This window comes from Chanodichthys erythropterus, chromosome 2, assembly GCF_024489055.1.
Source record: "Chanodichthys erythropterus isolate Z2021 chromosome 2, ASM2448905v1, whole genome shotgun sequence".
In the NCBI taxonomy this organism is placed as follows: Eukaryota; Metazoa; Chordata; class Actinopteri; order Cypriniformes; family Xenocyprididae; genus Chanodichthys; species Chanodichthys erythropterus.
The window spans coordinates 10,058,893-10,072,276 of record NC_090222.1 but is presented as its reverse complement, the minus strand read 5'-3'; the positions used below and the strand labels follow the sequence as shown (position 1 = coordinate 10,072,276).

At 36.5% G+C, this 13,384-nt stretch overlaps 1 protein-coding gene across 2 annotated transcripts in view; it reads left to right on the top strand.

The window, feature by feature from the left end:
• taf2 (TAF2 RNA polymerase II, TATA box binding protein (TBP)-associated factor) overlaps window positions 1-12,805 on the top strand; it is an 81,084-nt gene extending 68,279 nt beyond the window's left edge. The window contains exons 22-26 of one of the 2 annotated variants that reach the window (XM_067400817.1): window positions 1,943-2,052; window positions 4,871-5,079; window positions 9,649-9,807; window positions 9,948-10,038; window positions 11,179-12,805. In XM_067400817.1, the coding sequence (XP_067256918.1) occupies window positions 1,943-2,052; window positions 4,871-5,079; window positions 9,649-9,807; window positions 9,948-10,038; window positions 11,179-11,456 (847 nt within the window). In that variant the 3' untranslated portion in view covers window positions 11,457-12,805. Of the gene's footprint in view, window positions 1-1,942; window positions 2,053-4,870; window positions 5,080-9,648; window positions 9,808-9,935; window positions 10,039-11,178 lie in introns of both variants that reach the window. The other variant, XM_067400809.1, reaches the window with a different exon arrangement.
• The last annotated feature ends 579 nt before the right edge of the window (window positions 12,806-13,384 follow it).

Below are 13,384 nucleotides of genomic sequence, written 5' to 3'. Positions count from 1 at the left end.
TGTAAAGAAAACAAGTTTGTTCGTTTATATTATGTTAACACCAAACTACTTGAGTAAGAGTAAAAGTGCTCATGAGTAGTGAGTACTGAGCTGCAGGTTCTTACCCCCTTATAATAAACACTATACACTGCAATTTAAAATTGTAGAAAACAGTGTACATATTGTAATCCACATTATCTTTTGTTGTTTGTCAAAAAAAAAAAAAAAAACAGGAAAAATATCTATCATTCAGCAGTTTTACTTTTGACTGCCAACTTTTTAAAATGCATCAAAACAACACGGAAACACTTTTACAGAGATGAAAAGATAAAGTTTGTTTTTAAATGAGTCCCACTCATCACCATTTAAATCAATGTATTAAGAAAAAGATTTAACATCAGTTGTAAGGCACTGAGCGCGCTATTGTTGCACATAAAATATCAATGGTCAGAACAAGATTGCCCGACTGCTGACCATCAGCTTGGTGTGTCTTGGGCTTAAAAAAACATAGTATTCTAAGATAGGCCTGTCACGATTATCAATATATCGACTTATTGCATGATATGTAGACATGACCTCAATAATTTCTGGTGACACAATATATTGCCCATTATGTTTACATAAAAATTAATGTCACCAATATTTTGCCAGTCATGCTGCCTTTGTCATCTTATCCGCTCTCCACATCGGAAATTAATGCTCAGGCAGCTCCTTCATACACAGAGCGGATATCGACAGGTGTAAAGAAGCTGTCATTCAAGTGTTTTCCTGACAACTACAGACAGTTTGGAAGAATAAGTCCAAATGCACTTGGTTTCAAAGCCACAATCCACTGTTCCCGGTGCAAATATAAATGTGACAGCACAAAATAATACATGCTCACAGCTAGCATTAAGCAGCTAGCATTACGCTGTTTTTCCTATGTAAACGCACACTAGACGGATGTTTCACCGCTGTGCTTGCGTCTTTTGCATTATCTCGTGCATAACGCGGAAGAGTAATAACGCACTGCTCAAGTTAAAAGTTCAACTTTTAAAAAACATGCTTCTAGAAAAAATTATTTAGCAGCAGATATGGCCTGTTTAGGCATGTGGTTTTGTTCATATGGACATCTGACTGCTAAGTAGGGTTTGTTTTTTTCAGCAATAGTGTGCACCACTACTTTACTGAGAAAAGGTCAGGGGAAAATCTGTAGATGGAAAAATCTTGATAAGACGTGCCTTTTGTGCATTTGTAAAAGTGTTTTTTTTTTGTTTTTTTGTTTGTTTTTTTTACTACTTTTTAATGTGCACTTTTTGTTAGCAAAGGCTTATTTATTTTTTTATTATTTTTTTTAAATTTAGGATATTTATTTTTTTGACACTTCATTTCAAGTATCCAAATATTCTTAAAAAATTTAAAAGTTATTGTCAAGTAGATCTACTTGAATTTTTATGCTGTTATATTATGATTATATATTCAGTGGCATAAAGTGGTCTCAAAGTGACTAATATCATTTATCGCATTTATTTCTGGGACATTATATCGCCCAACAAAAAGTAGTTATAGTGACAGACCTAATCTAAGATGATTTACATCTCCCCAAGCAAAGAAAGTGTTTGAGATTATCCGAAATACATTTGGGCTTCTTAAAATTTACTATAATTGGTAAAATTTTTGTAAAACAGAGTACAGACCACTGATTCTATATTAAACCACAAAGAGTTGATCAGAAAATTGGTCATAATTTGGTAAAATTGGTTCATTTATTTAGAAAGTTTAATACAAGTCATTTTATTGTTCCAAATGAATTTAGAAAAGAAAAATCTTTAAAAGACCTTTAAAGAGGAACTTGGGTAAATGGCAAGGGAGAGATTGGAACAGATATAGCAATTTATGGTAGATATTAATTTTAATTGTTGTTTAACCGCTGTATATTTTGATATATTTATTTTAGATTTTTATCGTTGTCTGCCCTCTTTAGGCATGAAATTCTCAGCATGCTTGCCAAGAATCCACCTTTCACCAAAGCAGCGGATTCTTCATTGTGTAACGAAGCTTTAGTGGACCAACTATGGAAGCTGATGAACTCAGGTAGAATACACACTTTGAATTTTTCATCGCATAAGATTTCACATCTGAGCCCAGTTTAATCTGGATCAGAATTATCTAGAATTATCTTGGAAATCTCATGTTTTATTATCCAGGATCAGGTAATCCATCTCACATTTGAGCCAATTTTTCAAAGCAAAAAAGGATTGGATCACCCTGATCCAGATGCACACTTTTTCAGATAATGGATTACTAGTGCTCCAAATGGTATTTCACAATGTAGGCTGCTAGCTATGTGAGTCAATGTGTTAAACGTGTAATATGCAAGAATTTTGCAGTAAAATATCCAAAAACCACTAGCCAGTGTTATATATTTTGTTCACTTGAGTACTTACAATATCCCAAATGTTTCCAACTATTTGTAAATCGTGAGAAAATTGCAATTTAACCAAGGCTCCAGGACGTGCGAGGAGTCACCTGTCAGTTGTGTCATACCTGCATTAACCCTCGCATAATAAAAGTTCTGCTGCTCGTGAGGCGTGTGTTGCGCAATCGCTCCAGCGGCCTCATTCAGCTCCCACAACACTTGGTCCAGCTCTGCTTCATACTACAGTAACATTGATAATCTCATCCGTGAACATGATTTCTTCTCGAGTCCTATCCTGATTATTTCCACCGGCTGTGAGATGAAGACCACATATCCCAAGATTCTGCACTCAAACTTGGCGTCATCAAGCTACGCCTTTGGTCCAACTAAAGATATACTTAACAGGGCTCCAGACTGCGGCCAAATGGCTTTTTTCTTCAGCCAGTGTGACTAAGTTTTGTTAGAGGTCACACTGGTGCGACCACCACATGCACAAATGATAAGAGCTGCCATTTCTATTTCAAATGAGAAACATCAAACCACAAACGAAAAGAAAGTAAAACAAAATGGAGCTGCTTGTTTGAGCTATGCAGTGCGGACCAATTATCAGCATGGAGCAATAATATACAGCGCGGCGCAATCTCGCAACAAGTTGCTGATCTCGATCATGTGACACTGCTTACTACACACCGCTGGGAGATCCAGTGAGAAAGCGTTTGAATTCACTGCATAATTAATAACATTGCTGTGAGATCTAGTGGGAAGCATTCAAATTCAGTGCAGAATTCTATGCTATAAACCACAGATAGCAGATCAAATAGTGCTGTTGTGAAAACCAGGAGAAACACTGTGCCATGAACTAAAAGTTAAGGTTCACAAAGTTCACAAATCACCATGGATTTATCGTAGTAATGCTTACTGAAACCATGGTATTGTGGCAGAAATAGTTGAATATAATTACATTATTAATTTCAGGGTTCATGCATACTTTTGAGAGTGAATTTCAAGGGCTTTTCATAGTGCTTTACACTTTTTCCAGCACTTCAAAACGCAAAATATTATCCAACTTTGTTATTTTTAATGTGATGATTTGTAAAACTAAAAGTTTAAAGATAAAGGAAAATTAACACTTCTAGGCAAACAAACACCTTTTAAAAAAAAAAAAAAAAAAAAAAAAAAAGGACATGAAATTCCCTAATACAGCGGTTCCCAAACTGGGGGTACGTGAAGTGACAGAAGGGGGTATGCAAACAAAATGCTGAGTCTTGCCATTCATTTAATACTACCCTACCTTAAAATATCATAAAAACCAAGCATGTATTTCTAACTGGTTCTCTACTGGTAAGGCAGTATTGGCCTGCCCTGAAACACAAACGTTTTGAAAAGAGCTATTTAATACTATTGAACCCACAGTGCTTTATAATCTGCTTTTGATTATTGGGGGCTCTTCTTAGGAACTGACATAAATCTGTTTTTTTACAACCATTGGCAGTGGTTCATAAACCAAAGGCTTTTAAAGAGCTGCTGCTGCTGTAGTGAGCAGTTTCTTTGTTTGTTTTCTGACAGGAGGCCTTGTTCTGCTCTCATTGTGTTAAAACACACTTCTGTTCATTCAGGGTTTGTAGCCACTCTTGGCAGTACAAGTGCTGAGCCATTGCCAGCTGTGATGAAAGTCACTTCTCATAAATTTTGTTTGAAGAGTTTGTAGAACTTTAATATTTAACCCCATGATCTTCTTTCTCAGTTCATACCCTGGTTTTTCCAGTGAATTTTGCAGTTGCATAAATCCTGTAATTTTATCCAAAATGCGTGGCTTGATCTTTCTCTTGTTGTTTGTTTGTTTGTTTGTCTGTCTTTAATTTCAAAAACAGCACATGAAAATTGTGCTAGAAGAGAAAAAAATGAACTGACTGTTCTCTAGACATAATTTCTGTGCATAATTTGCTTTAAATCCAATTGTGAACTCTGCATATCGGGAATAATCACCACAAACATTTATCTCTGTAGATCATGCTTCTCTAAAGTGGTGCATTGCAACAGAGGGACTGAATTTCCTCACACTTTGTGAAATATGTAAATTTGTTATTCCATGGCATTGCTGAATTCATGATTTTGATTGGTTGACAGATATTTTAAGGGGTAATTAATTTTCTATGACTGCACGTTATGTAGTAGTTCCAGGTTTGTTGATCACATTACAGTTCTATGCCATATTTTTTTCTAATCTTGGAAGCAAGATACTTAAGTAGTTACTTAGGTACTTAATCAGGGGTATAAAGAAGTAGATCTACACACAAGAACATTTTAAGAACAAAAACCTGAAACATGTCACAACATAAATACAAATATACAGAATAATTTATTCCAGACTACTGAATTATTGAAAATGTAATGTACACATCATGCTTGCATTATTACGATAGGTGTGAGTTAGTTTTCACTAAATCTGACAGTTTTTGTTTGCAAATTTCCATGTCTTTGTATGTGTCGCAGGTACCTCTCATGACTGGCGTTTGCGATGTGATGCCGTAAATCTGTACTACACTCTGTTTGGGCTGACCCGACCCTCCTGTCTGCCGTTGCCAGAGTTGGGTCTTGTGCTGAACCTGAAGGAGAAAAAAGCTGTTCTCAACCCCACCATCAAATCTGAGCAGGGCCCTGGTGGCCCCGAGGTGACCTCGAACATGACCTTCACCAGCACTGTAAGCATCTCAATTAAATTTTTTAATTTCTCTGTTAAAATTTAATTTCCTTATGCTGTGATTGGTGAACTTCATCGCACCACATCCAAATCCTCCCCCATAGTGTGTGGCCCCTGTGTTTTTATGCTCAATACAAGATGTTTAGAAAAACTGGCAGCAAGTTGAGAATAATTAAGATGAACAAACCTAAACTCATTCAATCATTCAGGCACCTTATTAAAAATTTACTTCAGCCATGCATTTCTAATAGTTTGATCTCCTTTTTTATTTATTTAATTTTTTTTTTTTTTGATGGGTATGCTAGTTAGGTGCAGTTTGTCTACATCCAGGGACAGAACAAAATTGGATGGTCTTACTCGACAACAATGTTGGTCATGAGTTAAGAGCACACTCTCTTTACATAAGTGCGTCATGCTGTGTTCAGACTATGCAATATTTGTGTCTCTTACGATAGTCACTTCGTCAGCTTATTTGATTTTGACTTCTAAATTTTTGTTGTGTCATGGACAAAAAACATGTTAGGCCACACTTTACTTCCCTACTTTTGTTTAGATAGAGAACAGACACTACAATTAAAAACTGAAAGCTTCTTCTTAATGCGGCATGACCTGAATAGGAGTCACAGCACAAATCAGCAGCAGGAGAAGGATTTCATTTATCATGTGATGAGAGGTACTAGCTGACTGACAAGACAGTGGTTTTAGTCAGTTTTTTTAGTTTTAGTCAATCACAGAACTACTACAAGGCAATCTAGTTACCAATTTGACAGTTACTTCATAGCTCCAATAACCAGGTTCCTTAGAACCTGCTGCTGATTGGTTTTGGACACAGCCATAGTCACTATGCTGCCTAAAGGTGGCCATAAATAGTAAAGCATATGCAAAGGTATGTTTTATTCTTAGTCTTAGGTAGTTTAAAAGATACCCAAACCAGATTGCTTGAGGAATGTTAAAGGGCATATTGCAGTTTAGAGCTTTAGTGATTCAATGTATAGAAAAATAATGTATGAAATAGATTTTCTTGAAAAAGCACACATAAATACGCTACATAGGCTTCTGGAGTCGTTTTTTGTGAGAAAATTTTACTTCCACATCTGAAAAATGGCCAATCGGACGTGACGTCAGTGAAGGGAGCGCGATCAATATAAACTATAGGAAAACAATGGATCGCAATGACAGTTTGGACGCTGAGGAAATTGTAAATGCTTATTTATACTCGTATAACTAATCACAGCCATACAGTTAGCCTGCTATGTGGTCAAGAGAGCAGGGACAGGCCAGAATTAGACAGAATAACAGTCAAAAGAGACTAATTGAGCTGTTGTGTGAGGAGAAGCAGTGGAGAACAGGACAGAGACCGGTGTTAGCTTATAGATTACGTTAGGTAACGACATGTGCTCAGATCACAATATTGTACAGATTATCATCATGAATCAGGCAATAGCAAAGCTATTGGTCATCTAGGAGTAACTGATTACTAATAACAGAAACTAATAAACTTTGATCATGCGTATGTCACACGCGTTAATATCCGTCCACACTTACGTTACGTGATATAGCCGTTTCTCATCACGACTGATTTGGTAGTTAGCAAATGTAATAATCAAACACAAAACTTAAAATGTGCACCGTAAGTCTTCATCGAGCTGCATCTCTGACAGATCCGTGATCATGTCTCCCGCCGACGGCCAAACATATAGTGTGTTACTGTATGTGTTTCATGTAATGTTATCCTTTATTTATTAATTCTGTGTTATGAGTTTATTCCGTGCCCATTCACTGATAGTGTGAGGATGTATATGACGCCGTGATTATGTAGTTGTGTGAACTTGAATGTATATATAAGTTTACATACATGGCATGCATGAAATTGGAGTATTTACATTACCAGCACATAATTCAAAACTGTTTTGTGTAAGTGTGAGACTGTATGCATGTGTACATAATTTGTATTTATCACTGTTGAAATTGATTCAAGTAAAAACGGTGAAGAAGCATAGCGTGTGTAAGTTTATTAATTTAATAACCGCAGTAAGATAGTTTGCGTTTTTATATTCAGATTTCTTTTGGCTATAAATAAGCAGTGCGCTGTCATAGACATGCAAATAATACAGAATATCGTTCTCCATGATTTGTGAATTAAGGTGACACTGTCCTTTGGGCCGCAATCAGGTTTTCTTTTCGTAGCGACTCTTAATTTTATAATGGCTATAGCTCCAAATGTTGGACATTTAGTGGAATGAAACCGCTGTCATCTTCACCAGCTTGATCTGTGAAACCTCTTGACAGCAAACCTCTTGTCCGTAAACCCCTTGGTAAGTCCGCCAGTAAGGAATGTGAAAGAAAGGCGTTCTTCATGTTTAACATCTATTACCAATAAACACGCAGACTGCTGGAATAAAATAACATTGTTTTAGGTCGAGCTCGATTTGTGAAAACTTTCACAATAGCATTTGATCTCGTGGCCTTGTTTCTCTTTGCTCTGCCCCCAGTTTTTTGTATAATATGGTATATATATTTATATATATTTATACATTTCTGGGTCATGTACATCATTTTTCTGATCTGTGAAAACTTTCACAGTTCAGTACGGGTCAGCTGACCCTTCCCTGGGTCACTAACATCACTATTCTGATCTGCGAAAACTTTCACAGTTGTGTTGTGTTTTGGTCAGCTGACCCTCTCCTGGATCACGTACATCACTTTTCTGACCTGTGAAAACTTTCACAGTTGCGTTTTGGTCAGCTGACCCTCTCCTGGATCACGTACATCACTATTCTGATCTGTGAAAACTTTCACAGTTCAGTATGGGTCAGCTGACCCATCCCAGGGTCACTAATATCACTATTTTGATCTGTGAAAAATACACATATGTGTATATATATATATATATAAGAGAAACACGGCCACAAGATAAAATGGTATTGTGAAAGTTTTCACAAATCGAGCTCGACCTAAAACAATGTTATTTTATTCCAGCAGTCTGCGTGTTTATTGGTAATAGATGTTAAACATGAAGAACGCCTTTCTTTCACATTCCTTACTGGCGGAATTACCAAGGGGTTTACGGACAAGAGCTTTGCTGTGAAAAAATTCACAGATCAAGCTGGTGAAGATGACAGCGGTTTCATTTCTCTAAATGTCCAACATTTGGAACTATAGCCATTATAAAATTAAGAGTCGCTACGAAAAGAGAACCTGATTGCGGCCCAAAGGACAGCGTCACCTTAATTCACAAATCATGGAGAACGATATTCAGTATTATTTGCATGTCTATGACAGCGCACTGCTTATTTATAGCCAAAATAAATCTAAATATCAAACCGCAAACTATCTTTACTGCGGTAATTTAATATAATCATTTACAGAAGTATTACAATGTTGAACTCCCATCATATCGCCAGGATGATAATCCTCCAGTCTAAAATGATCGTGTTTTTCGAAGCACATGCAGAAGTGAAGTCCCGTCTCTTCACCTGCACAAAACAAACCCCGGCACAGAAGATAGCAGCGTAGTTTTTCTTGTTAGTAAACCTCTGTACTCAATGTCCTGACAGGCTGAAGTTTGTGCAACCTCCACAAACACAATAATTTACCATTACGATGATAAATAAAATACAAAAACTACCGAAAACACACTGATTCAAGGCCGCTGTTGCTAAATACCAATATATTCTGCACTGAATCAACACCGAGCTCTGCGAACATCTCCCTGTAGTGACGTAAAATGACGCGACGGTGAAAAAAAAAAAAGCGTTTTTTACAGAGACCGTCACTTTATCTACTAAATTAATGCCCTTATGTCTCGCAAAACATTTTTTAAACCCTGCAGTACCTTTTTATATGGGATTTTTGTACAAGGTTATATATTCATCTCAAAAAAATGTTAAACCTGCAATATGCACTTTAATACCCTTAAAAACCCGTGAAGTGCTATCTGCTTATTAAAGGTGCTAAAGAGGATGTTTTGTTTTATACATTTTTGCAATATTACTTGAAACTGTCTTTACTAACTGATAAAAGAATATTATTAATAATATTAATATACATCATCTGTGCATGAGGTAGGACCTTAAAAACATCAGCCAACCGTTTACGATAATCGCGTAAACGATTGGCCTTCTGGCTTGTCAATCACTGCCGTGACATTCCTTGTGAGAGACGTGCGCGGATTGGCCCTCTGGCTTGTCAATCACTGCCATGATGTTCCTTGTGAGAGACAAGCGCGGCTGCACGCTCCAGTAACTTTCCACACTCCACAGGTGCCGCATGCAATGTTTTTGTCCGGAGACAGGAGTAACAACTGCAGATTATGAGTTACCTGCGGTGAGTCCGACATAATGAATCCACTAACACGATACAGCGAATTCCGGTGGTAAACACTCGTGTTCCAATACTCGTGGCACGAGTTTTTGGAGGCGTCCCCTCGAAAGGAGGGGGGGTTGTTCTTACGCATGCGCTCATTTCAAAAACTCAGTAACAGTCTTTGGTTTCTCAGTCGACGAAAAGATCCTCTTTATCACCTTTAAACATAATATTTATTATTTTTTCCTCTTTTAATCATCCTCAGCTGGAGGAGGAGCATGTTATCATGGAACCACCATTGAGTGGCGTGGCCATGGCCCCACAGGGTTTAAAGAGGAAGGCAGAGACTCCATTAGGTTCATCCCCTGAACCTGGGCAAGTTATGCAAGAGGAGCCCAGTGCTAAAGCATCTGTGAAGAGCAGAGTGAGTAATCCAAAATGAATATGCTTATGTTACAATTAGATCCATGTTACCATAAAAAATAGAAATATATAGCTTCATTTTGCACTGTAATGTAGTAGTGTACTGTAATGTTTTTCAACTTCTGTCAGTTTCCCACCCAGGAGGAGGAAGATATTGATATGGACACAGTTCATGACAGCCAGGCATTCATCTACCACCATCTGAACATGTTGGAGAGACCTTCAACTCCAGGCATGACAAGACTAATTGTGTGAAACATCTATTAAAGGGATAGTTCACCCAAAAATGAAAATTATCCCATGATTTACTCACCCTCAAGCCATCCTAGGTTTCTATGACAATCTTCTTTCAGATGAACACAATCCAAGATATATTTAAAAATATCCTTACTCCTGCAAGGTTTATAATGGTTGTGAATGGTAACCCACATTCTGAAGACCATATGGCTCCAGGGGGTTAATAAAGGGCTTTTGAAGCGAAGGGATGTGTCTTTGCAAGAAAAAATATCCATATATAAAACTTTATAAATTCAAATAACGAGCTTCCGGTAGACGACAACATGCATAATGCACAAGTTGACTTGCGCCAAATGAGTAACCCGTGACGCGTTGTATGATGCAGGATGTAGGAGTATCGTAAGCTTAGACGCCTCTCACGATTCAAACAAATATGGCTGGGCAACAAACTCAAGCTCTTCTTCTCTTATATCAAAATCCTCTGACATTTCTCTTTAAAATTTCTTGTTTAAGACTTAAAATTTGTGACCAGTGTTTTGTTTTGCTCTCTACTCTTCGCCTCCACGTTCGTCATTGTGTCATTGCGTTCGGGTCAAAGGTTGCTCTTCCGCCAAAATTGACGTGCGCAATCTGGCGTCTGCCAGAAGCTCGTATATTTGAATTTATAAAGTTTTATATATGGACATTTTTCTTACAAAAACACATCCCTTCACTTTAAAAGGCCTTTATTAACCCCCTGGAGCCGTATGGATGACTTTTTTTATGGATGGATACATTTTTTCTGTCTTCAGAATGTGGGTTACCATTCACGACCATTATAAACATGGACTAAGGATATTTTAAAATATATCTCGGATTGTTTGTCTGAAAATAAGATTGTCATATAAACCTAGGATGGCCCTCAAGGTTAGTAAATCATGGGATAATTTTAATTTTTGGTGAACTATCCCTTTAAGTTGAATAAGTCTGAACTATAAGTCGATAGATATTAGCCCATTTCACACAGTCTTTACTGGTAAATTACCCTTTTTTTTTTCTTTTTTTTTAACGGTTACAGACTGGAAAACTCAATCTGGTAATTAAGCGGCTTTAATGTGTTTTATGTTGCTTTAACTTTTCTCTCACTATTCCATAGGGAAAGAACCATCTTCAGTAGAGCAAGCCATTTTGTCCATGCCAGGAACTCCCATGCCCACATTGAGCAAAGACAGCACATCCTTCAAACATGGAGATCACCACCACCACCATCATCATCATCATGAGCACAAGAAGAAGAAGAAGAAGCACAAACACAAACATAAACACAAACACAAGCATGAGAATAAGGACAAAGATAAAGACAGAGATTCTCACGCTTTTAGTAACAGCCCTGCCAGTGGCCGCTCCATTCGTTCTCCATCTCTATCTGACTGACAGTAATGTCAGGCAGCAGTACTCCTGACCAACATTAAAATACACGTTTTGAGCATTTGCTCTAAAGACTGGATTGTCATATCACCCAACATTCAATAGGTCAGTAGTTCATTCAAAAATGAAAATTCTTTCATTTAAATCAATGACAATGTTCATGCTGATTTAAGTAATCCTTTAAATCATTTATTACTACTTGTTTACTACTATAATTTCTTATTAATACTTGTTTCCAGTCTCTGTAACAACCTAGCATGCAGTACATGAAAAAAAAAAAGGAAAAATTTGTTCCACAGTGTCATCTGACCACACATAACACTGACTGGTTTATGGCCTCTTAACAGAACACACAAAGATTCACTGACTCGCCACCCAGGACTACTGGGGTTAAGTCTGGCCGCTGTATCTCAAGATAAATGTAAACATTCTGAAAGTACTTTTATGAGGGAATCTTTCACTCTGTGGGCTCTATGGTTAACTTACTATGAGCAATCTTTTAAATGGGAAATCTATTCAAGGGTTAGCTGAATACTGTAAATGCAAGCAGTATTTTTCACTGGACTTCACTGTTCCTTTGAAAGTATAATAACTTAAGCCATAAGTAAGTTTTACCAGTTTCACATCTACACCCCAGCCTGTTTTTATTTCACCATTGTAGGATTTTTATCATTCAGTACTGCAATAACTAAGTTTTTTTTATTCACTGTTTTGTTTGTTTTTTTATATTGTATAAATCCATAAAGAGATTTTGTAAAATAAGCTTGTCTTTGTTTTTGTTGTCCAAAAAAAAAAAAAAAAAAAAAACGGTTTTGAAAAAAAGGTTAATGTCATTGTCTTAATTATTTCACAGAAGAACATGGCTTGCCTATCTATGCATATGGTGAGGAACTGGTCTTCCTAGTGAATGTTGCAATCTTGTTGAAATTTGTGTTTGGGAAGCATGCTAGGAGTACCCTGATATTAAGAACAAAATACAAAATTTAGCAAAGCTGAATTTCCTAGCTAGATAAAATGTCCCTGCATGATCATTGTCTCAGTATGCAAAATGTATGTAGTTCACAATCAGTTTCTATTTTTTGATTTATTGTGGAGTTTCACAATGTTTGTCAAAACATGTAAATCCGTATGACGGATAATTACAGAAAGAAGTCCCATGTTCTGTTATGATTTACTTTCATGATTATTTGGGGGCCTATAGGCCATTATGATGTTATTTTTCTAAAACTATTACTTTTCCTTCAGATGTTTCCAATAATTTCTGACCTACTGTAACTACAAAACAATTTTGGGCCCAAAAATAACATGTTGAATACAAAACCAAACAGACAACTAGTAGCCTACTGGTACAGATTGAGAACCAATAAGGTAATATTCTTCTTAACCTTTATTGCATTTATTGCAATTGTCTTTTTTTATTCTCAACGTCGTCATAAAATGCATCATTAATTACTCAAGTGTTACCTAGTCACTATGCAGTGATCAGGACCATTATTTTAGTGAAAAACATCTTTTTCACTTTAAAATAATGGTCAAGATCACTAGTAGTTCTTGAAGATTGTACTTTTTTACTCTCAACGTGGTCATAAAATGCAACACTAATTACTCTGGACCATTATTTTAAAGTGAAAAATGTTTTTCACATGGTCCTGATCACTACTAGTTCCTGCATAGTGACTAGGTAACACTTGAGTAATTAGTGATGCCTTTTATGACTATTCAGAGTAAAAATGATTACTGATTAGGTCTCAGACACACGCTAATGTTCTTTACAATTTGTCCGTTAGTTAATAGTTATTAATGATGATAATTTCACTAGGTAATTATTGATTAGCTAATAAGGAACTATCTTCTTAATTTGATATTACTTACTGATTAGTTAAGCTTGTTTCTATATTAGTTAATATTAGTTAATAGTAGTAACTGAAGTGTTA